Raw genomic sequence first — 25,582 nt, forward strand, 5'->3', positions numbered from 1 at the left:
TTTAGCATAGTCTAAAGGTTGAATCAGAAGTATTTGTGAACACACCGACTTCTTTCTTTCACACTTTGAAATGTTTGATTGTTGAATGTTCAGAGAAAGAGGACATATATGACAGAAATCAAATAAAGGCCGAATGAGTTCATTTAAAAAAAACATGACAGGGAGAAAAAACTGAGAAGAGAAAGAAACAGAAAACTGAGGATCAGAGAGTCACTCTGACATGGAGAAAATGGAAAGTGAGCACGGGTGGAGGGTGGAGTGGGGTACTGGAGGAGGGTGGGGGGGTTATTTTGTGCGTACCAGTCGGTGCAGTGTGTGAAATGTGAACTTTGCAGGGTGTGTGTGTGTGTGTGTGTGTAGCTCCTTCAGAGTGAGGGTAATTCGGGTGTTCTTCACTTTGTAAAATTGTTTTTTGGGTTTAGGTTTCGATCGGGGGCTGGAGGATGCTGAGAGCACTCACAGAGGCAGGGAAGTCTGTGTGAGTGTGAGTAGGGGAGGATCCTCTTTCTCTTAAAGCCGGGTCAGCAACACAAAGATCAGCAGAGCTGAGAGTGAGAGGCACTGAGGAGGGAACGCACACACTTTTACATGCACACACACACACATACTAAGATAAGTGGCCTTTTGTACACACTCACACAGACAAAAAAACACAGTTGTTGATCTGTCTGACACGCAGACTCTTCGCTGGACTCTGGACCATTTGAGAATATTCCCCAGGACTCTGTTTCCCATCATGCACCTGCGGGGACTCTCAGCGCTGCAGGGGGTCAGTACCCAGAGAGGGACCACGACCCCATGGACCACCCAGGATGGAGCTTCATGCAGCTCCAGAGAGAGGACAGGTTCCAGCGGCCACTGCAGCCCACTGAGGAGAGCTCCTCTCTGGGTATGGCTGCTGCTGGGGGCTTTGGTGGTTCCTGGAGCCTGGAGCTTTCTGAACGAGGAGCAGGAGGAGCTGCTGGTGGAGCTTCACAACTACTTCAGAGGACAGGTTTCACCCAGCGCCTCGGCCATGTTGCCTCTGGTAAGACCCTACAAGTCATCCCAAATAAGCATAAACAAAGGAAGGGAATGTAATTTGTGTAGTTTATCCAATAAATGTCAGATATTGTATCTGATATCACCTTTTCCTCCTTGAGTGCAGCTGCAGAATATAAAAGCAGACACATAAATGTATAATTTTCTGTCTAATGTCAGTACATTTAATCACCGTTTTTGCTTATTCATCACAAATAAGCAGAGACGTCTATACTCATAGATGTATTAGATATATATCAGCAGATTAGAGTAAAATAATATTAAGTCATGTTTTTAGGGCATGAGCTGTAAAAGAATTCAATCATTAACTGTGCTGAACTGGACTCCAACGTCACCATTATGCTATATTGGTGAGTCCAGGCGACAAGTAATTGTTTGGCTCAGCAGCAGACCAACTGTGATAGTGTTTGATTTAAAGCACAGCATTGATAAATAAACTTCAACGATTTTTATCCAGCTTTAGAGGACTCAATAAAAAATATATCTTTATCTCAATCTCTGCTGACTTTTCTTTGTGTGAGCAACAAAGTAAACTCTAAATGCAGCATCTCTGTAACCGAACTACTTTAAATATGGATTAAATACAGTTAGCCTACAGCTACAGCAGGCTAACACATAACCTGCTTAGCTGAGAGTGATTCAGCTTCTTTTGATTGAGTAACTTCTGGTTTTGAGCTGTAAATGTGTCATCACTCCGGGGAGGAAGGCGACAGTGGCTTCACTGATCATGAACCATTTATGGTGTTACATATTTCATCCTTTTGACTCATCTTTATGTTGACGCCATCAGGAAATATATGTGATTGCAGGAAATGCAGCAACATAGAAATACTTTGAAGTTGGTTTAAAAACAGATCATCGCAGAAACGGTTGGCTAATCATTTAAAATGGCGATGACTGAGCATAGCTGCAGATCTTTACTGTGTAACAGAAATTCACGCCTTCGTATCGCCATTATGATGACGTGTTCTTCAGCATTAGTAAGTAAACACAGCAAGAAGGTCCTTGTTGTCCTGGATGTTCCTCTTTCCATGTTGGTTTAACTGGTTTTTCTAAACTGGTCGTAGGCGTGAATGTGAATGGTCTTTTCTGTGTGTTAGCACTGGTGTAACCCACCCCTCACCCAGTTTCAGAGAAGAAGTTGAAGAAATGGATGGATGTTGTTTTTTTTCTTGTCTTTATAAATGATAGGAGTAAGCACCCCAGCAGTTACACCAAATATGGACATCAGTCAAAGTAAAACATTACTTCCATAGTGATCATTGTTACATACAGCAGCAGTTTTAACCAAGTGAAAAGCTCCAACCATCCACCCGTCCATTTGTTTCTCCTTAAGTCAAAATGTATCAGTTATTAACTCAAAAAAACAAGTTGAACCATGGATAGTATCATAATCAGACCTCAGCATCTGAGAGACACAGATCTTGGGAGGAACCCATTATTATGGCCAAAGCACAATGCTCTCCCTAAGCACTACACCCTCACAGACCTCAGTGATGTCACCACCCGAGCCCTTCGCTGTCTTCTGTGCAGCAGAGGGGCTCAGGTGGGCTTGAACAGGAATGGGAGGGGCTTGATCATGTGATGTAGCTAAGCCCTTTTTGACTGCTGTGCTTTGTTTGATGTATTTTGATCCTGTCTGTGCTTGTAAATGGCGAATGTACTGCTTCTTTTATAGCACTTTTCTACTCTTCTTGAGCATTCAAGGTGCTTTCTATCCAACATTCAAACGCATTCACAGTCTGATGTATGCATCCGGAGCAACTCTGGGTTTAGCACCTTGCCCGAGGATACTTTTGCAGACTGGAGCCGGTTGGGACTGAACCTCCTGAGCCGGGGCCACCTCTGTGTTTGATTAGGGCGTTTTCCCAGCTATAGTTCAGTTATTCTGGTGATATCAGCTGATGAGTTTTTAAATTTGTAGCTTTTCCCTGTGGTTTGGTTTCTCTTCACACAGACAAAACTCTAAGCAAACCTGAATGTGTCACTGCAAACCACATGATGATGCTCAGAGTTATCTTGCATACCTGGCATTTTCCCGGTGGGCCGGCACAGTTTTGGACTAATGGCCGGTTTGAAGGGGCGCTGCACACCGGCCCTACAAACACTGACAGTGGTGAATTCGTTCACGTTCATTACTGACACTGGATTGCCCAATCAAATCTCTCAAGGCGACTGGCCCCTCCCCTACCTTTGCTGTGTGAAACTTGTAGAAAAGGACAAAAGTAAAAACAGGAAGAAGATGCTGTGCTCTGCACTAACGGATAATGTGGAGAATTTAGCCCTAACAATATTTATCTGAGCAGTTTTTAGGCGTAACCCTGGTACTGAATGCAAAGGTGAGTGTTTTTCACTCCTGCTCTGATCTCATGATCACTCCAGTGATTCTGAGCGTTCTTGTTGTATTATTTGAGTTCTGGTTCCTGTTTAGTTGTTTGTGGAGTTTCGGGCGCATGTTTAGATGACCTTACTGTTTGTATTAACCCTCAGTTCCTACTTTGAGTTTGTAATTTCTTGAGTGTTCAGTTCTCTCAGTGTTTCCGTGTCGTTCCTCCCTCTGTTTTAACTTTCTTTTTATACTTCGTCTCTCTTCTAGCCTTGTTTTCTGGCCCGTGCGTTAGTTTTACTTCCTGTCTGCGACTTGCCTGATTGTTCTTGTCTGTGTTAATCGTGTTAAGCTGTACCTCGTTCCTCACCTGTCTCCTGACGTCCAATCATTCCTCTCTGTATATATCGCCCTTTCTTCTCTTTGTCCATTGTCAGTGTTTGTTGTTGCTTCCCAGTGTTCTGCTCTCAGTGCCCTCCTGTGTTTTGGATTTCTGCTGGGATTTTTAGACTTTGTTATCGACCTCAAAAAAACGGTTTGCCTTTCATTGTTATAATTTCTTCTTTCCAGTGCCCCGCATTTAGGTCCAAACCTTTGTAGTCCACCACAGTTCAGGACAAATAATTAACCCCGTGAAGCCCACACCTCTATGAACTGTGGGTAATTCCTTTAAACGAAGACTACAAAATGTTCTCAGATGTTCTCAAAATGTCTGCCAGTGAGCCTTCATGCATCTGAGCATCTGATAGCAGAACTGCCTGAAGCCAGTCCAGCTTTGGAAAGAAATCTTACAGCTTAGGGTGGGCACTGCAACTGCAACACACTTCAGAAATGGACTGGATATAAAATTGTTTATATTTATATTTTCTATTAGCACCGGGTTACAAATTTATGTATTTTTTGCTATAAAGCTGAATGTTTAATCCTTGGGAGTTTATGGGCATTGATCCTTTAGTGTTCACTTCCTTTTTCAGCCCCTCGGTTGCCAGTTCACTGCAGTTAAAGTCATTTCCTCAGTGGCAAACTGCAGATTTGATGACAGTTAAATTAACTTTTTTTCTCATTATGTGTAATTTGGTTACAACACAATTGTCTTTAAAGCATCACCACTTATAACCAGTCTAATCTAAAGCGCCCAAAGGTGTTCACGGCCTGCAGACAAGTGAGGACAACCTTTCACACAAGATATAATTCTGCATTACACTGCATGTACGATAAGACTGCAGTGACATCAGGCAGGTGTTACTAATGCAACAGCAGCCTGTGAGTCTCTGTTTCGTAACAGTTTAAACCTCCACAAAACTGCTTGTGGGTGGAGGTACTTTACAGATGTTTGACCACCCAGCCAGTCTTTTCCCAGTTACAGGGATCAGGTCTCCAGTTTTCTGAACCTCGCCTGACTCTGAGCTTCATCCTGAGTAATCCAGAGACCTCAAGACAACACAGACTGACCATTGTGTTCAGAAAGAGATGCTGCTGTTGAGTTTTACTAATCTAATTGTGTTGCAGCAGCAACAACCATCCACTGAGCCTCGTTGTAAAAAGCTGAACTGAAATCTCTAAAATTAATCTGCTGCTAAAAAAAAGACCCCAACAAATTCTATTTTGTAGAGATGAATAAAACTGAAGGGACAAGCTGTGTTTTCAGTCTCTAATACTATTAACTCCTCTCCATATGTGTGTGAAAATCTAGCTTTTACTTTGAAACACGTGTGATTTCTCCAGTTAGGAAATAAAACAGAGCAAATAAGACGATTCTGCTCATTCTCATCACGGCCCGCAATTTATTTTCATCATTTCCAGCTGTGAGCGGCTCTTGTGATTCGTGAATTATGGGATATCAGCGTTCATCGGAGCCAAAAGCAAATTCAGTTTGAGTTTACATGACATTGTTTTAAAAGGCTCTGGGTGATTATTAGTGCTGAGGCAGCGGGGGGGAAGAAGAAAACGTAAATAAAAAGGAGGAGACAGATAAAGAGGAAGCACAAGTAAAACTGACTGGCCGGATGTCTGTTTACTGTCTTTATCTTCTGTCCAGAACAGACCTGATCCTAATTTCCTAATATTCTCAGTTCTTGTTCTGTTGTCTGCTTTTTCTTCTTCTCTCTGTCGAATGTTCCCCCGAGCACAAGTGCATATGTAATCTCTGGCACTGTTTGTTGGATCCATCTTCTAGCTTTGTCTTGTTCTAATTATCCTTGTTTGTATCTGTGTTTTGTGTCCCATGTTTTCATGACGAACACACCAAGGCTGTCCTGAACACCATTTTCTGAACTCTGGAAATTTCAGTGGTAATCAGCAGCAAACGTTCCTCCCAGTGGAGGTGGTGGAGGTGGGGCTGGGATTCTCACCTCATTGTTGTCTGATGAAATCATATGCATACAGTAAACATGATGGTCAATGATCACTCAGAAAGAAACAAGTCAGTGCACAAACCCTCACTCTGATCCTCACCAAGAGACCCACAGACTCTAAACAGAAGCATGATGACACTGCTGCGAGTGACACCAAGCTGAGATGCTAAATAGAGCCATATCTAAAAAATGTGTGGTCTGTAAGTACATTGATCAGAAAAACTCAATCGAATACTTTTTGATAAATAAATACTGGAGCATTAAGATGATCACCCTCTCCAGTTTTTTCTTCTCTATCTGCTCAGTGGAAGGAGCGGCCTTCCAGCTGACCACACAGAGACACTCATTAGATATCAGCTAAATAATAAGAAAGCCTCCCACAACAGCAAACTGGTCAGTGGGCCAGAGAGCAGGGAAACACACTGTCTGCGTTTTGAAGCGTCCTTTCTGCCCCTTCTGAGTATGAATGTGTCAGTAATTAGATTTTATAAAGGCTTGAGGACACAGTGCTGTAGGAACGTGCAGAAAGAATATAAACGCATCTTTACCACATAAAGAGAAAACTGGGAGAATTTAGTAAGTTTTAAAGTTAAAAACCAGACTGAATATATTTGACATCAGTACATCAACTTCAGATGACATCATGTTATCAGATGAGAAGACGAAAATACAAAAAAACATGTTTGCAAAAGCAGGTGAGGTGATGATAATATCACTCAACTATAGTGATACAGCAAGCCAGTGAGTTTAACTTTATGTGCTTTCTTATTTATAGAAGCACGAATGAACATTGTAGTTTACTGATAGTCTGATAGCATTTATCAGTGAAAAAGCACAATTATCACAGTCCAGTGTGTCTCTGGGAGCTTTCTGTCTGTGCAGCTTCTGAGATCAGATAAAAGCTGTGCGATGGTTTTGTGCTGAAGCGTCGGGCTGGCTGCTTGTTTCGGTTTGCTCGCTGGACCAGAGACGAGCTGGAGGAAGTCTGACTCGTTTTGGAGATGTTACAGTGAATGATGGACTTCTCTGCGTTTGAGTTCCAGAAAGGGAATTTTCCCATTTCAGGATCAAAGTATTCAGCTGAGTTTGACAAACAGCTGGGATCTTTATCGTGAGTTCATACTTACACTTAAATATCCTTCTAATTAAAATCGTAACTGCTTCCATATTTTTTCATTTTGTAATTTTATCATATCAGGACAGATTAGTCATGTAACAGGAGAAACGTGTCCAGCTGTTTAGATGATGGAGAATCTATTGCTGACATGACCTGACATGTTGTATTTCAGGTTAACATTCAGTTTGTTTTTCAAAATTCAAAGAAAATCTGTCTTTCAGTACGAGAGAGCGAGACCGCCTTTTATCGAACGACAACACATCGCTGCTTGTTCCACTTTTGCACTTTTTGGCTCTGGAGACAATGTTAGTCATTTTGATTCTGCTGGAAACATAAAGACTAAATACATCATTAGTTTTTAGTTGTTTAGTCAATCCCACGAGAAGCTCTTTGGCTTTTTTTTCTGGAGTAAAAATATGAAGTCAGCTAACAGTGTCAAACACCATGCAGGAAGAATATTTACATTTTTGTTTCCTTCATCCTTCGAAAATAGTTTGTTTTTTAATCTTTTATGTGAATCTGTTTTTATCAAAGGTTAATTTGATTACAAACACAGACAAGGAGCTTTTCATTGGTTGCTTTTTCAGATAGCAAACTTATATTTGTGGATTTTCGGCCTCTGCTCTTCTGAAATGAATCCAGCGTCATTGAGGCCAGAGTGTTTGTGAAATGTCAAATCCAGCTTTTGGACAGTTTAACATGAGGTCTGATTGAGTCATGTCATGTTACCTCCAACTTTTCATCAGCTAACCTGACATTGGGAGTCCCAGTAGGTCAGTTCCTTGGAACTGTTAGTCTTCTCCCTTTACTGGCTCCACTTACAATCAGCTGATTTCAGTTATGTGCGAAGGAGCAAAACAGTGGCGCGGTCTACAGCGTGGATGTGGACATTACTTATATTTTATTTCACAAAAAGACGACAGCGCGACGGTAAAGTGCAAACCATGTCCAGGACAGAAACAGCTGCACTGTACTGCTAACAGAACTTTGGCTCTTTGTAAACATCTGCATAGACAGCATGCTAATGCTAAGCTAGCCCAGAGCCATTTTAAAGCTGAGTGACCGAGCAGCCTGAAGCTCAGCAGGTAACCAAAGTGATCAGCGGTCAGGCTGTGGCCTCCAGTTCTACCTGTTCATGTTTCCAAAGTAGAGTCACTGTGGTGACCACCTTAAAGCATCTTTGTGTTAGACTTCATCTTTGCTTTGTGCTGTTGCATTTGTCTTACACTGTATGTGTCATTATTATAGGGGTTTGTGTGGGACTGCAGTCTGTAGGTTTTTAAATGGTAATGCATTTCAGGTCATTTTATGCCATTACTATGTGAGTACTTAAGAAAACTGTTGTGTAATATATATAATGCATTACTTTTTTGGAGTAACGACCCCAACACTGATCACAACAAAGAGGAGAAATACTTCCAACATGCACAAACATTTGACCCACAGCATGCAATTGATTCTGATGTCTTTGATATGCTGCTTAGCGATTGTGGTGACTCTCAAAGCAGAGCGAATGAGAACCAGATAATCGATAAGGATACTGATACCAGAATCTGAATCGCTAAATTCTTATCGTCCCATCTCTCGATAAAATCTTTTGTGCCCAGGCCTGAGAGCAAACTGAAGACTGGGAGCAGGGCGCATCAGGGCGCATCATGCAGGACACCCGTCTGACAAACATCAGCCAAGATCTGTCAAAATTTAGGTCACATGTTAACCACAAGCAGTTAAACCTCTGAAGCCCATAAACCAGAAGAAAGGATTAGTCCGTTTTCCACCACAGGAACTTTAATGTGTGGTTCCACAGTGGAAATCTCCTCAGCAGGACTGCTATTAGGATTGGTTTTAGTGGAGAGAGTGATCCAGAAAAACTCCAGCGAGCAGGACGATAGATCAAACTGAGAAACAAAAACACAATAAGTGCCATTTTTAAAAATCCAGCCGCCCTGGGAGAACAAATGAGATGAAAAATAAATGCAGGAACTCCATCAATGAGGTGATGTAGGGATTTTTGGTGCTTCATTATGTCACTGATGAAGTCCACAGAGTCCACAGGTGATCCTTTTGGTTTAGAGAGTGTGGACCAGCAGGGATCACCATCAGCTCCTCCAAATCTGAGACCACGGTGCTCACTTAGAAAAGAATGGGTGGGTTGATGCAGCATCTGCAGTGATGCTGCACGTAATCTCCCTGACACTGGACTCTCGGCTGGCCTGGGCTTGTCTCTGTGTCCCCCTGGAGGAGCTGAAGGATGTGGCCGAGCATCTCTGACTATGACTAGACTGCTGTCAGTGACCCAGAGCGATCACACGTCTGCAGCTCAGACCAAAATGAAAAACTGAGATGTAACCTGGGCTTTTACATCAAGTCTTCAATGAAAAACAGCTGCCAGATGTCTGAAGGAGTCTTTTATTTCTCTGATAAACGTGTGAAGGGGACATTGGGCAGAACTGTAGTTATCGATGTTCAGGTTCAAGTTATTTCCTCTTGTTTTGTAATTTGAGGTGCTTTAAATTTCACTTCCTCCCTCTTAGCTTTCTCGTTAATCTTCTACACTTGTCTCCTCAATGTCACTATAAACACCTCTTATCTAAAAATAAATGTTCCTAGTTCTCTTTCTCACACTTTCCATCCCTTTTCTCTCCATTTGAAATTATTTTTCACTGACTAATTTTGTTACTAAATATTTGGACGTCACCTTTTACCCGTGCTGCATGTCTGCATTTGGAGCACGGGTAAACTTACTGTGACTGTCTGTAGGACAAACACCAAAGCACCTGTTATGCTGAATGCTGCAGTTTTTTTAGTCAGAACTGCTAGCATGGCTTTGTTTATTTCTCCTTCTTATCTTCCAGCATACAATGGATGGCAAAGATCCATTTTAATAACACTGCCTCCCCACGTCCTTTTACTACCAACCAAAACCATTCTTAATTCACTCAGTGAGTTGATAAAAACTTGCTTGCACAGGTTGGCAGAGCAGGGTCATCACTCTTCATGAGATAACCGCATTTCAAAAAAGCAGCAGAGTAAATCAGGCCTGGGTTCCAGGAACAGGCGGGTGTTTCCCGCTGCAGACGCCCTCCAGTTATTAGCAAGCGTGTCAGAGGGAACAGACTGAACAGCGAGGGAGTGAGCGATCGGGGTTGAGCAACAGAAGAGGAGGACGGCTGGGAAAGAGCCAAGGGATGAAGAGGGGGGAAGAGAAGATTTAGATAGAGAGAGAAAAGAAAATTAGGTAGAGAATGAATGGGCGCCCAGAGGAATGTGTGTGTGTGTGTGTGTGTGTGCGCATGTGTGCTAACAGTGATGTTTGTGTGTTTGGACCAGGGGAGGTCTCAGCCTCCATGGGAGCCCCACAGGGATGTTTCTATTTTCATGTTATTTTCTTATGATTGTAGCTGGCCAGGAGAGAAAAAGATGTGAAAAGGTTCAAGGACACAAGGAAGGAAAGGAGGTAGGAAGGGGAAGACAAATGAGGGAAGAAAGAGGAGGAGGAGGTAAGGAGACAATGATGGAAAAGAGGAGCAACAGGGAGATGAGGGGAGACTCAAAGGGAGGAGGAGAAAGAGACAGAGGACAGAGTTCAGCATTTGTTGGGATGTAAAGGCGTCTGCAAAATGGTCCAGTCACACAGCTGGTTCAGAGACCTGGACTGAGCCAAACCAGTCTAACCAGTACCGTGGTACAAGATGGAAAACGCACAAAGGAGAATCAGGTGGACCAGTTCACATCCGGCTGAACCTGCTCGTCACATATTAGAGCCCGAAACTGAACCAGAGCCCAGGCCTGCAGAGAAACTATCAGGCTGAGCCCCTCCTCCTCTGAGGCTGAGCCCAAACACCCATCAGAGTGACATCATCCAGAATATTCCTTCAGTCGCCCAACGCTCATGGCTGCAGGTGAAATAAGTAATACAAGCAGCTGTGAATCAAGAGCTAGACTCTCGCTCCTAGAAGTGGCTGGCACAGCGTCCACACCACTGCATTACTATTATTAGGGAAATGTTCTGCCTGGGATTAAAAGACTCCCCAGGTAAAAAATGACACGACAGCTCTGCCTCACTACGGCCTCCTGATGGTTCACCAATCCAGGTTAAAAACCGGGGGGGTTCTAATCCATCTTGACCTGATACTTATTTATTTTATCTGAATTATCAGTAAACGATGGCAAACGCAAACAAACTAACTAATAAATCTGTTTCAGATATTATTTTTGGAGGGGGGGTCTAACATTCGGCACACATTTTCAACATTTGTTGTTTTGAAATGTGCTCTAGAAACAAACTCGACCTCGATGGTAGCCAGGACTCACTAAGTAAACCCATCCTTTGTGATTTTAAAGTCCAGGATTCAATTAAGTTTTATTTATACAGCACAGATTAAAGTAGATATGCATAGAAAGTTTCTACTGAAGTCCACAGCTGAGGTAGAAACCTCGACTCAGTGATCCTCTGCGCGCTGGGCAACAATGAAAAATATCCATTAATTTAAGAGTCAGCGATTAAAACATAAAAACTTTGTTCAGATTACAAAAAACAGGCCGCGGTTAAACTCGGGCGAACATAATCAGCTGTTCTCAGATCGGGTGACTTCCAGTACAGTCGACAGAGATGATCGTGTGTGTTTGTGTGTGTGTGTACACGACGTGACCTGAAAGTCATAATACAGACCAGATGTTGCGAGCGCCTGCAGGGAGAGGAATGTGAAGGAGACCCCTGACTATTGTTTGTGTTGCATGTCAGCGCTGGACAAATAAACACACACATGTGCACACGCACACACGCACACGGGGATATTAAACTCCCTGTCAGGGTCCTGTTGTTCATTCTTTAGGTTTCGTAGCAACAGTGACTCAAACCACGAGCTGCAGACAATGGGCTGAGTTAAAGACGTCACTGTGCTCCGTCTCATCACTCATGACCATCATCACATGACGTCTTCAGCAGCAGTGGGAGGCAAACAGCGGCTGCATCTGCCCGACTCTTAGACAGTGGACATTCAAACTCTTAATGGTGACTTTTAAATTGAAGAAGCTGTAGAAGTAAGACATATCTAAGTGAAGTGTTAGATGGCTTGAAAATAAACGACATTAAAAAAAGTTAAATTAGAAATTTACAGAGAACTTTTATCACTTTAGGATCTCTTTAGTTATTTCACAAACTCAGTACAACTGGCAGCTTTTTCTGAGGCCATGTTGGAGCTGCTGATGGTGGTTGTTACTCCAAGAATGTGTTTTATCAATCAAATATGTGGATCCATCCACTCAGATGATAACTTATTTCTCCATCATGTCGTCCAAACAAGACATGTCACTTCTGACTCGTGCTGACGTTAATCTCAAACTGCAGACTCCAAAATCAGTGACTGAAGGTGGATATATTGGTATTATATACACATGTATCCACCACATGATGCTTATTTTAGTTGCTTCAGGCGTCATTAACACCTGAGCTCTTTAAACTGAGACAACAAAGTTGGCATTTCTTGTCCCAGTCGGAGCATTTTTTGGTTGGTCTTCATAAAAGGAAGCTGATACAGAGAGCGGCTGTTCATAATGACTTTTTTTAAGGTCACACGTCCGTGCAGTAAGCGATTTGCCTTTCACCAGATCAGTTTTTGTACAGGAAAAACCTGCTGTTAAAGCCACAGACATGATGGGAAGGGAATGTGCACGTCAGGGGGTCAGACTGCGTTCAGGGTCAGAGGTCAGGGGTAAGGGGTCGTCCATGATTTGTCTTGTAAAAAGAAAGCAGGATAGAAAATAACTGGAAAAAATAAATAACTTCAACATCTTTAAATGGCTGCGAGGCCAGGACAGGATGACTCAGCCTTGGTGGCTCAAACACAATGGCTGCTAATAAATCAGCTCTCTGCGTTCCACATTTCATTGGTGTGATATTAAATGTCATATCATCTGCAGTAATATTTATTTAACTACTGGCTGTCAAATTTACTTTAAGAGGCTGTTCAGCTTATGAAGCCTCTACGAGTGTCACAGAAAACAGCAACAATGATCCTGCTGTTGACTCTGCTGGAGAGCTGTGGCTGATTTTATAGTACTGGGAGATATGGAGGTGGTTTAAATAATCAGAATAAAGCAGCTCCAGAGTATTTGTACATTGCTGTTTTGGATTTACTGTTTTATGGCTTGTTAAACTCTTGGGAAATGCAATGCAATGAAATTATCATGATAATTAAAAGCAGGTTTAAAGAGGGGAGGGAACCAAAAATGGAGAAGGGTTATAAAACCACCAATTTAATCTCACAAACAATAATTCAAAAGTATGACTTTAGTAACTTCTGGTGTGAAATTTAAATAAAAAATACACACTCCGTTGTCATGAACGCATCGGTGCTGTGTCTGCATTAAAACTCTGATTTGTGTAGTGTGCACAAATAAACATGAAGACCAAATAACTCGACAGAGTCGTGTTCATCATCCCTGTTGAACTTCTGCTTGCAGCACATGAACGACGATGTGCACCAGTTCATTGATGTGTGTGTGTGTGTTTTGTACTTGTATGCATTAAGTTTGCCTTCATCTGTGCTTCAAGTCCTGATCCGGGCGAGGCAGCCAACGACTTCAAGGCCGTGACTCAGATATCAGAGCCACATGTACGGCACAGATGCATAAAAGGATAAAAGTCAGCTTGTGCTGTACAGAGAGTCACTTACAAGGCAGCATTGAACACACAGTTATTATACTTATGGAGCATAATTATCCCGTAATTATTATGTTTGTCCCACAATATGAAAACACTTCAGCAACACAACATGAACACAATCAATATCTGATTACAAAAAAATCAAGCATGATTGGGAGCCTAGGCTTTACATTTCCACTTCCTCCTCTCGTGTTCTCTCGTTCTTACATCTTTCTCCGTCTCAGAGTGAACTCATCACAGTGAGGGTGTTTTTTCTCCCCGTACCTCAGACCCACTGTGTGCTACGGTCTGTTACTGTTGCTATTTCACTGTAATTTGTATCAGCAGTGTAATGAACAGGATACAAATCTGAAATGAAAGTTAGCTGTTACAGAATTATCAGCAGGGATGGACACTGATAAGATTCATTTGATTTTTTTAGTTCTCATTGATTGTCTTTGGGTTCTTACTGCCTCTGCTTTGAGAGTCACCACGACAGCATAACAAAGCAGCATAACAAAGACTTTACCTTCATGGGAATGAGTTGCATGCTGTGTGGTGCAGGTGCTTGTAAAGAGCTGGAGTTGTGTTGGCAGCATAATGCAGTTGTTTCTGTCCTGGAGGCAGTTTTCAATTAACTCGTCCTTTTGTGCAATAAAAATAAAAGTAAGGTCCATATCCAGGCTGGAGACTGAGCCACTCTTTTCCCCCTCCAACATGCAAACTGGAACTGAACTGACTGTAGTCTAGTAGATCCGATAAGCGTAATCAATAAGCAGGCACACTAACAATTCCAAGGAACTGAACTTCTGGCAACTGGTTCTCTATTTCTACTAATCCTAAATATTTCAACAAAAATGAGGATGGTCCAACTGCATTGATTTATTTTTGTATTGTGTGACTTCCCTATAGTAGAGTAGTTTAGAGTTCATGACTGACAGTTCAGAGCACAACTTATTTATCTTTTTTAATGGCCCGTTATCTATGCCGTGTCTTCCCTCAGCGAGGCAGCACCCTTACTGTGGGCTGTTGTAGAAGATCAACAAATAAAGAAAGTAGAAGAAATTGTCATGATGTGCGAGGGCAGAGGACCCAAATGCAGACAACGGACATGCAGGTGGATGTTGAACAGAAGGCGAGCCTTTATTGGGCTCTGCACAAAACACTATAAAGCCAAATACGACTGGGAACTGAGATAAACTAACAAAATCCTAAACTGGGGAAAGCTAAACAACACAACACTACATAGTAGTGCTGGGCGATATGACGATGGACGATAGAAAAGTGTCTATCGTGCCATTTGTCTTCTATCGTTTCTATCGTTTCTAACCCTAATTTTATAAATTATTACATAAAATATATCATTAACCCTTAAAAACCGGTCGGAGCAGGCACGCTCCGTTTTCCCTAACTATTTTTAAATCCCTGTAGAACTGGAACCACGTAAGGTGGCGCAATAATTTTTTTTTGCATATGAAACGGTAGGAGTTGTACTTACATCTTATTCCATTAGCTTCCCCGAGGTCACGGTTTCCTTCCACATATAGCTTTGCAAAAATTGCATAAAAAGCACTTCCAGCAACAAAAACATAATATTCCAGAAGCACGCTTTGCCGATCTGATCAGCTGTTCATAGCACTTCCTAAGTTGGAATAACTCAGCGCGAACTATCACATGTCCGCCATTACCCGTTTGAAACCGGAAGTGACGTCATTTTCGCGGAAAATGTAGTTTTTTAGCTTCAAAGCCTATGTTGGTGTTTTTAAAAGTCATGTTTGACTTTAAGCTTTTCTGTATCTTTCTGGGATGCTTAGAAGTCAAATTACACTGTTGGAAATAGTTTATTTTGATGCACATGCAGTTTTTTTGCAAATTTACATTATAATATTTATTTTCATTTTTCCTGTAGTATATAAAAATTAGTGTATCTCAAAAATAAAACTATGAAGACAATCAAAATAAATTTCTCGTGGTTGGAAACTATTTTGTGCAACTTTTTTGTATTTACAGTTTTGAGGGATAAGCCTCTTAAATTTCTCTAACTAGAAATATATGTAAAAAAAAACAAAACAAAAACGATTTTCAATTTTTTTTTTGTAGTTTATTGCACTTTTTGCAATTTATGTAGTTACTATGGACTCAATGCATACATATTATTAAAATTTGGGCTATAACGGTTGTATTGATGTATAGCAACTTGAAATGCTCCCACAAATGGCTCCACAGCATGTAAAATGTAAAGATAAGCTCTGGCGGACTTGGTTCTATGGTAGGTCTTAAAGGGTTAAATAGCCTGTGGCAAATATATTAGTGTTGTCTTCTCACTATACATACTTTTAACTTTATGCAAGAGAAAATAAAGTATAAAAAAATGATATTTTTCACAAAGAAACTCCGTCTTGTGGTTTTGCGACATGGTGCTGCTTTACGTGCACCCGGATTTGCGACATGCTTTACAGTAACTCAAAACAAAGACTGCACCCTCTCCACTCGCTGTTTACAGACTGCATACTTTCCAGATGACCACAGGTCAGGTGGTATATCGTGATATATATCGTTATCGTGATATAAAATAATTCATATTGTGATAAATATTTTTTCCATATGGCCCAGCATTACTAGATACAAAGGGAAAAAACTATACAGAACCTGAGATCTGAAGAAACCTGGGACACGAGATAAGCAGAGGAAACACAGATGAACCGTCGAGACAGGGAGGAAGCAAAACAGAATACACTGACACAGGACTGTCAAACAGGAAGTACACGAACAGAGAAACCAGGATAACTAGACGTAACACAGAGGAAGCATCTAAATCACTAAAGTACAACCAGAAACTAACAGAAATAAACAATATTAATAATCAAAAAACAAACACTGAGTCACCAGAATCAGGACCGTGACAGGAATGTTGGAAAAAGGCGTTTTGTCAACCAGCTTTACTTTTACATGTTCATTTGATTGCTTTAAACTCTGACTGCTTTTAATATGTACAGCCAGCATTTTAGCTACTTTTATGTGACTTCCTCTCTGTAAACTAATAACATGTTGCCTTGCAAAATGACACAAGCTGTTTATGATTAACAAACAGCAGATTTGGTGGTGCCAAACCAGCACTTCTGTAACATTCATTGGTTGTTTGCAGAAATGGGATCCAAACCTGAAGCTGGTGGCAGAGGGCTACGCTGCTAAATGCATCTGGAACCACAACCCAGAACTGGAAGATACTGGAGAGAATCTTTACGCTGGCACCGGGCCTCTGGACCTCCGAACGGCTCTGGAGAAATGGTTCCTGGGTGAGTGATCTCAGATGTAAATATTTGTTGGTTTTCTTCTTCACAGCAGACAGATTACAGTTAGTGGTTATCCTTGAACAGTAGAAGTGAGGCTTACAGGCAAACACTCCAAGCAGTGCTGGTGTTCAGTATTCTATAACCACGAGATTTGCAATCCAATCTATTTCACAATGAAAAGTCAGAGCAAATAAGATGTTTGTCTGTTTACAATCACTAATAAACCTTTACTACAGTAACACAGTCTGTCAGGGTTTTTAAAAATTGCTGCTGTTTTTAAAATACGATCACCACAACTAGTTTTGTTTCTCGTATCACCCTATTAGAGCACTTCGCTCTCACACTGCAGGCTTACTTGTTGTTCCTACAGTATTTAAAAGTAGAATGGGAGGCAGAGCCTTCAGTTTTCAGGCCCCTCTTCTGTGGAACCAGCTTCCAGTTTGGATTCAGGAGACAGACACTATCTCTACTTTCAAGATTAGGCTTCAAACTTTCCTTTTTGCTAAAGCATATAGTTAGGGCTGGACCAGGTGACCCTGAATCCTCCCTTAGTTATGCTGCAGTAGGTGTAAGCTGCTGGGGGATTCCCATGATGCAATGGGTGTTTCTTCTTCACTCACTATGTGTTTGTAAACCTCTCTGCATTTAATCCACTGTCATCAAGTGGTTGCTGTTAGCGGGACATCAGATTGTTGGGGTTTTCTCTGTATTATTGAAGGGTCTTTACCTTACAATATAAAGCACCTTGAGGCGACTGCTGTTGTGAAAGTGTGTAACAGTGGATTTATGAGAATAATCAATATCCTGAACATTTACAGTCACAATTCAATCTGAAGGAATAACTGAACATTACACAGGAAAAAAAACAACTACACGTAAAATAATTACACCGTGACGCCTCTGCCTTTCTAAATGCAGGGACAGTAACTGCGTGTGTATATGTAAGCGTGTAAAACCTGAAGCTAGATTAACAGTAACAGTATTTTGTCTCTATCTGCCATTCTGCAATTCATCTTATGTAAACAATAACGTGGCGCACAGCGTGACGTGAAAAGAGGCACATACCTTTGAGTTGCGTGATCGAACTCTGTAATCCTCGTCCCACACGTAAACGCAAAAAGGAGTTTAAATAATCTCCGTTTTCGGTGAATCGCAACGCCGTTTACGTGATGACGAAAAGGCCAAACGCACAGAAACAGCTGCGTTTTCAAAAATACCCGTGTAGGTGTGGACGCAGCGTAAAAGAGTTAGTAGTTGATTTTATTACTACCTGTAATTTATTGCCGTTTACTTGTATTTGCGTAATTGTTTACTAAATGTTTGAGGTGTGAAATAAACCGCAATGGAGTTTGTAAACAAAATATGGGTGTGTGTGTTTGGAGGATGCGTTTGTGGGGGGGGGGTGTTAGTGGTGGGGGGGGGGCGCGAACATTTTTCTTGTAAAACAAAGGGGGGCCTGGCAAAAAAAGTTTGGGAACCACTGACTTAAAGTATTTTTGCTACTGTGATGTTAATAGATTAACCTACCACACATTAATAATCCCTCCTATAACTATGGATTACTGATTTACTTAACTTGTATAAAAAATGTAACTTTGACACTGAATGTTAAAGTTACAACTCCTGTTGTAGTTTCTCAGTTTTCACCACTTTTTGTATTTGATTTCACTCAGTTGTGCTGAAATTGTTGCTTTTTGCTTTGTGAGATTTCTTGTGGTTTTTCTAACCATTGTACTTCTGACAGCAGAGCCCTGCACTGCAGACCAGCACTTTTGCATTCTTATTGAACCTTATTGTTATAGCTTCTGTTTATTATTTTGGCTGCTGTAACACGAGAATTTCTCAAGTTTCAGGATAAACATGCCGGATGTTCATCTTGAGTGCAGAACTTTCACTTGTCATTGGATATGTCCCGAACATGGTGATTCTTCAACAAAGTCTCATCATTGTTCAGATTAGAATAATGTGTTCTAATTGATCTGTTCTGTGCAGAACGCCTGGACTACGACTTCCAGAACAACAGCTGTGACGAAGATAAGATGTGTGGACACTACACGCAGGTCACACACACACACACACACACACACACACACACACACAGTATAGTTAGGCTGTGTATCTGGACAATGACACACTTGAGGGTGCATGCCCAAACTGAGAATGACATTAATTGTCAATCAACTGTCCAGTTACTTTCAAGTAATCAGGAAATATGACTAAAATAGCTGTAGTTCCTAAACAGTTTAATACTTTTGTTAAACTCCTCGAATTAAAGCTGAGAGTCTGCACTTCAGTCACATCCTGAATTTTTTTTATTTAAAATCCACAGCACACGACATTGTCCAAAAACTTGTGTAGAATGTGGCAGATCCACTCAGTTTAAACTGTGCATGTGTGTTACAGATGGTGTGGGCAGACACACACAGAGTGGGCTGTGCCTTCCATCTCTGTGACACTATGGAGGGACTGGATTGGGATAGAGTCTCCTTCCTCGTCTGTAACTACTACCCAGCGTCAGTACCACGACTGCTTCCAGTGTTACTGCTGCACAATACTACAACAAGCGCTCCCTCTTGTGGACAGTAGTAATAATTATTGAGCTATTCATGTATAATTCAGCTTTTTCAGATCTTCTTCTGTTTTAATTTAATCCCTCTTTAAGTTTTCAGTTGCATTCATTATGATTTTTCAGAAAATACATGCAGTTTGCTTTGAGTGGCCCACTGGACCTTTCTGAGTCTTTTCTTCATGTCTGAACAACTTCTTGCTACTCGCTCAGTTTTCACTCTATCATTATTGTGGAAGTAGCAGATTTTCGTCAAACTGTCTCAGAGCAACACAAAGTCTGAAAACTCTCCATAGAAACACAATTGAGAGTTTGCTCGAAATCAGCGCTGGAATTCTCTGATGGGAGCCATTTTCAAATTTTCATATCTCTTCACCGAAACAATTTCAAGGCTTGAGGCTTTGGCTAATATATCTTCAGACACTCCCGACACTCACAACTCAAAATTTTTTGTCAGACTGTTTTTCCATAAATTTGTTTGAGGGTAGGAAATCTGTACTTCTCTCAGATTTCTTCAGATTTCAAACTCTGGAAATGAAGCACTTTTTTCTCTCGTTATATCTCCTTCGTGGATTTCCACAGAGACCTAAAAACTTCCGTGATGGTTCACCAAAGCCTGCTGATTGTTACGGTGAAAGAATGATGGTGGATGCTTCAAATAGATTTAACGTTACAAACTGTTGTTTGAGAGCAAGTCGAGGCAGTTTTTGATTCTCCTCTACTCGGCTATGGTACATACATTACAAGTAGTATAGCTTTAACAATTCATATTGTAATAATGAAAAATGAACACCTGAAGATTCCCCCATCTGTTCTTAAAAGAACAGTGCAAGAATGACCATTCTAACCCCTACAGTTAGGAAATTATGGCCATTTGTTCAAGGGGAATCCTGAATGAATTCAGCAACTTTTCCAATATGTACTTCAGCTTCTTCACCTCCATTTCCAGTGTCTGAGATAAGTGCCCGTTTGGCTCACTGAGATTGGGCGGCGCAGGTTCGAATCCTACCCGTGGCTCTTGCCACACATCTTCCCCACTCACGTTCTTTCTGCTTTCTTGACACTCTTCAGTGTACCCTTCCAAATAAAGCTGTCTTCAGCAAACACTTCAGCTTCTACACCTCTTTTCAGCAGACAGCAGCCGATTTCTCACCATTCAACAACTATTACTTGTGATGGAACTTGTTCAGCTTTTTTCAGCTGACTGAAGAATTTTAATAAATTAGCAGAAATATTGACCAAGAAAAACAAAGTTTTTATGAATTCAGCAACTTTTCTAATATGTACTTCAGCCTCTTCACCAGCATTTCCAGTGTCTGAGATAAGGGCCTGTTTGGCTCACTGAAATGAGCAGCCGCCCTTAGACTGGGTGGCGCAGGTTTGAATCCTACCCGTGGCTCTTGCCACACATCTTCTCCACTCTCGCTCATTCTGCTTTCTTGACACTCTTCAGTGGACCCTTCCAAATAAAGCTGTCTTCAGCAAACACTTCAGCTTCTACACCTCTTTTCAGCAGATAGTTCTGCTTCTTCTGCATTTTTCAGCAGATAATTTCCGCTACACAGCATTTTCACAGGAAATGCAAATTCTTCTAGTTACACTTTATGTTTGACTGAAGGCAGGAGACACGTCATTAAATGTGAATTCTTTGGCCTGTATTGTATATTTTAACATCCCTTTGTTAATTTATACTTTTTAAAGTCAGTTGATTCACAGTAATACAGGCAATGTAATAAAATGCATATATACATAGCTGGTGCCTCATGCTGTGGACAAACTAACAAAGAGTAACACTTGACTAACTGTTTCACTGTTTCTGTTAGTTTTTCTTTTTATTTCTGTTTTTCTTGTAACACAATCTGGAGTTATTAAATTTGGATTTGTGTGATATTTTGTGTATGTGTGCTCAGAGGGAACTATGAAGGAGTGCGGCCGTATGTTGAAGGCGATTGGTGCTCCGGATGCCCCGAAAACCTCCAGAAATGTGAAAACAGTCTCTGTGGTAAGGCTGTCTTTACTCCTCCTGATCTGTGTTCATCCACATCAGTATTTTATTTGACTTTATTTTTATTGATGTATTTTTTATCAGCATATAAATGTAATATAATACGTATTTGCTATCGTGCTGTCCCATGTCAAATTTGATATGCACTGTAGATCCACCAGTGTGGGTCGGATCAAAGGAAAATGTGGTTTTGTGGGATCTGGAAGCTGCATGTCATGGCTGTGTGCATTTTTTCTGGAGCAGTGGTGACAGAGTTTAAGGGGGACGTCAGCTCTGTTATCAGCACAGTCTGCGTTCCCAGCACATGTTCCCGGGTTCCTTACCTAAAAATATTTCTCACTGGCAGCATTAACGACTGCGAGACCTCATTAGATCCCAGAAAGTTATTACAACAAGTTTTTCTTCATTTATGTTTTCCAGTTCCCGACACAGTAGAAGAAGAGGATGAAGATGACGATGATGATGATGTGACAGCTGATCCCATGCCCACAACAGGAGAATCCCGTCCTGATGCAAAAACTTATCCCTTCCAACCTACAAAGGATGATGTTCTTCCTACAACACCTGACTTCCCAGTGCAGTCTACCACCGCTGACGGCATTCCCAGTGTTCCCACTGTGCACTTTGCATCGAGCTCTGAAGATACACCACGTCCACACACCACAGCTGAGGCCACCAAACCTCCATCTGCCCCCCCAACAACACTCGTTACACTGATAAACAAGATCAGTCCTGATACGAGGGAGGAGGAGAAGGAGCAGGAGAAAGAGGAAGAGGAGAAACTAAATGAAACGCCACATAAAGAGGAGAAAGATGTGAAGAGAGTCATTGGAAGTATAATAAATAAGGACAGTAGCGCTGTGCAGAACAGTGCTGGTTCGATGTCCTCGCCTTCAGTCCTGCTAGCCTGTCTGACTGGGATCCTGATTGTCAGGCTGTGAGTAGAAGAAGAGGAAGCGTTCTCCTCCCTTCACCATACTTGACTGCACATGGCCTTGTTAACCCTTCCCACCGTTTCCCCTCTCTGCCTTGTTGAGTAAAATAGGTCAATTTATAAATCAGCCTCACCATAACACAGCTGCCATTTCTGCCACATCTGCATCAAGTCTGGACTGAGATTTGGGTCAAACAATGTGTGCATAACCTGCTTCAACCTGCCTGGAAAACTAAAGTCTTACAGCCAGTAAACTACCGTTCACTGACAGGAAATATGATGTTTTCCAAACCAGCTTCAGAGCACTCTGTGAAATAGTTAAAAAAAGATTAATCTATTGGTTAATGGACACAGTCACAGTTTCTGTTGCAGTTTCATTTGTGGTTTGGGTAAGTCTCAAAGGATAAGATTTTGGGATCAAGAGGAGGTTTCCTTTTGTACTTTTACTCATCACACCTGAGCAGGTTTTGATTACCTGCAGGTTCACAGTCTCTGTGGAGATCAATGCATCGGATAACTGCTGACTATGCAATTGTCAGTTTTTAATTTTCAGTTTTCAATAGTTATAGACATGTACAAACATCGACCAGTGGATGGAAATAGCAGAAATTGCTGCTGAAATTTCTACGTACACAGGAAACCCTGAAAACTTAGCAGGTGCCCCAAAACGGCCGCAAAGTAGCTCGATAATTGACAGAAAATAAAAAATCATAAAACAAGTCACATTTTCTGCCCATCCTCATGTTTAATTTAATTCAGTCTTAGAATAACAGCCTATGTGCTAAAAACAATGTAGGATTTTATTTCCTTTTTGGAAGGCCTGTCCACATATCTGCTAACCCCCCCAAACGTCGGCCTTTAGGCTAAATTGGGTACAAATAGACTGGTGTAAAATGTTAACCACAGGTTAGGTAGTGCCAGCTTCATGCCAGTTTCTCTTAAACAAATATGTGGTTTCTGACGCAATATAAACTTCTTAATTACATAATGAGTTATTTATAAGTTGTATCGTGAAAGAAGGGAAATCCATGTCCCTGTATGTGAACAAGTTGTTTTCCTCACCGCTTCAGAGAGGATTGAGGATATTTTTCACTTACATCAGATTCAAATGTGTCCATCAGAACTTTTATCAGGTAGGAGTCTGAGAGGAGTGTCTAAACATGGTTAGCCTATAGCTTAGCATAAAGACTGGAAGCTGTCTCCAGATTTGATGACATCATCAGAACCATCTGTTACACAGATTAAATAACCTGTGCTTAATTTAATGAATAATTTGAATACCTGCAGCAGCTGTTTTGGACCCATTTCTGTCTCATTTTATGTCCCCGTGTTTTAAGCCTAATTCAACCTTCACAGAAACACAGTAAATGGTTTAAACTGTGCTGATAAATTCATGAGTAGAAATGACTTCATCCGACGCCCTGAGAATGTAGGACACTGAATATGTAATTATTTAGACTTTGTTTTAAACTTACTAAAATGAAGTGTAAATATTTATTGTCAAAATATTAATTGTAATAAAGTTTCACCAACCTGTTTGTAACTTTATCAGTTTCTATCTTTACATGTAAAAATGTCCAGGATGTAAAATGCCGACCCGTCTAAATAAAGATAAAAGCAGGATTGAAGATTGTCATTAATGAAACCTGCGTTTCCAATCAGATCATAAAAATGTCTTAAGTTATTAAACAGTTTAATAGATGGAAAATTGTGGAAGAAACTCCTGGTAAATAACTAAATTGTATAACCGTCACACCTGGTTTACAGGTCAAAACCCCAAACGTTTGTTTTCCTCTACTTCCAGTCTTTGTGCTAATAAGTTAATCATATCTCTTGTCTTACTTTGAGCTGCTGGTTAACTCTTGGCAGAAACTCTGATATGTGAAATAGCGAGAAGCATTTTCATGCACTTACATCAGGTTCACTCTTGAACTAAAAAACTGAATTTGCTGCACATCTTTGATGTTTTGTTGCTACTACACCATCAAAACTGTGGAAAGTCCTAATGATCTTATTTTATGCACAAAAATGTGTAAGGAAGTGAAATACCAAAAAATATATATCTGAACATTATTTTACTTACATTTTTTTCATTTGGAGTTTGAGCTCCGTCAGATATTTACAGCAGTGCTGTGCTTCCTCTGCACTGAAAACCAAACAGCACTGCAGTGCTGCAGAGGAGCTGCTCACAAACTGAACCCCCGCTGAGATCACCTCTTTGTTTGATGAAAACAAACATGATGAAAGTGGTGTGCATCAGTATCATCAAGTGAAAGCTAACAGAGTGGGAGACATTTTGTTTTACAGGGATTTTAGTGTTGTAGTCGGTTTGCAGGAGAAATAATCACTGAGTGTGTTTGTTGTGTTTCAAACTGACGACCCTGCTTCTTCTTTTTCACCGCTACATGTCTACTGTACAGCGTATTCTCTCTCAGACTGGAACTACAACTGGACAACATCTAACAACTGACATATCTCTGCTACGCTGTCTTAGAAGGAAAATTACCATAATTATCCTAAATAACTTTAGCAAAGGTGGCTGTAAATGTCTGTATATAAGATAAATAAAAAAACCTACCTTACTTCCTTTAGTTGATACTGTGTGGCTTCTTCTAATAATTCACAGTAAGGATAGTAAAAGCCGAGTTTGCTCGTCGCTGAAGGTACCATTATTTTTTTTTTTTTTAGAGAAGTCTCTTTTTAATGGAGGTAATTGGGGACTTTTTCAGTGCAATACCACAGTTGACCACTGGGACAAATGACACTGACTATGTGGCGCTCTCTACTTTTCTACTATAAGAGCAATAATAGTGCACCCACTCACTGTCGAATGCTAAAATGGGTTCTGGGGTATTTGGGGGTGTTTTACAACAAACTGATCAAAAAAGCCTGCAGTGTTTTATTGCAAACTTACAGCACAGCATGTGTACATGTATCCAAAGTACTGTATCATGTGTTTCCCTGATTAACACTGAATCTTACTCATTTCATTTTTAGTTAATTATCCTTTATTTATCAAAGTAAAAGTCACATTGAGGTTAAAAAGGCCAAGAGGGCAGCAGATATTACAACAACAACAACAACACATAACTGGCTGCTAAAAGGGGAACACACGGTCACACTCCACTATGTACAGTCCAAATACAGATTCCACACCGTCCACTCCAACACCGTGCTAACTCTCACTCATGCTCAACTGGGAAGGGTCCAGGCAGTGGCGGTCCTAGCCTGTTTGGCGCCCTGGGTGAACACTCCCTCTAGGGTTTATTTCTGGGATTTCGCACAACCCAGGATTCAAAC

The 25,582-nt window shown here is 41.1% G+C and overlaps 1 protein-coding gene across 1 annotated transcript; it reads left to right on the plus strand.

Moving 5' to 3' along the window:
• Positions 1-352: 352 nt before the first annotated feature.
• Positions 353-24,873, plus strand: LOC116328409 (peptidase inhibitor 16-like). The gene is made up of 6 exons (XM_039604741.1): positions 353-1,027; positions 16,630-16,780; positions 18,770-18,837; positions 19,181-19,290; positions 21,254-21,345; positions 21,769-24,873. The coding sequence occupies exons 1-6, from the start codon at positions 737-739 to the stop codon at positions 22,287-22,289; spliced, it is 1,233 nt and encodes a 410-aa protein (XP_039460675.1). The 5' UTR covers positions 353-736; the 3' UTR covers positions 22,290-24,873.
• The last annotated feature ends 709 nt before the right edge of the window (positions 24,874-25,582 follow it).

The sequence above is a fragment of the Oreochromis aureus genome, linkage group 20 (genome assembly GCF_013358895.1).
Source record: "Oreochromis aureus strain Israel breed Guangdong linkage group 20, ZZ_aureus, whole genome shotgun sequence".
In the NCBI taxonomy this organism is placed as follows: Eukaryota; Metazoa; Chordata; class Actinopteri; order Cichliformes; family Cichlidae; genus Oreochromis; species Oreochromis aureus.

Bases quoted from the DNA above. Each gene is read 5' to 3' on its own strand.
- LOC116328409 (XM_039604741.1), top strand. From the start codon at position 737: ATGCACCTGCGGGGACTCTCAGCGCTGCAGGGGGTCAGTACCCAGAGA. The intron at 16,781-18,769 runs GTGAGTGATCTC...TGTTCTGTGCAG, and splicing joins TCTGGAGAAATGGTTCCTGG to AACGCCTGGACTACGACTTC. The intron at 19,291-21,253 runs GTCAGTACCACG...ATGTGTGCTCAG, and splicing joins GTCTGTAACTACTACCCAGC to AGGGAACTATGAAGGAGTGC.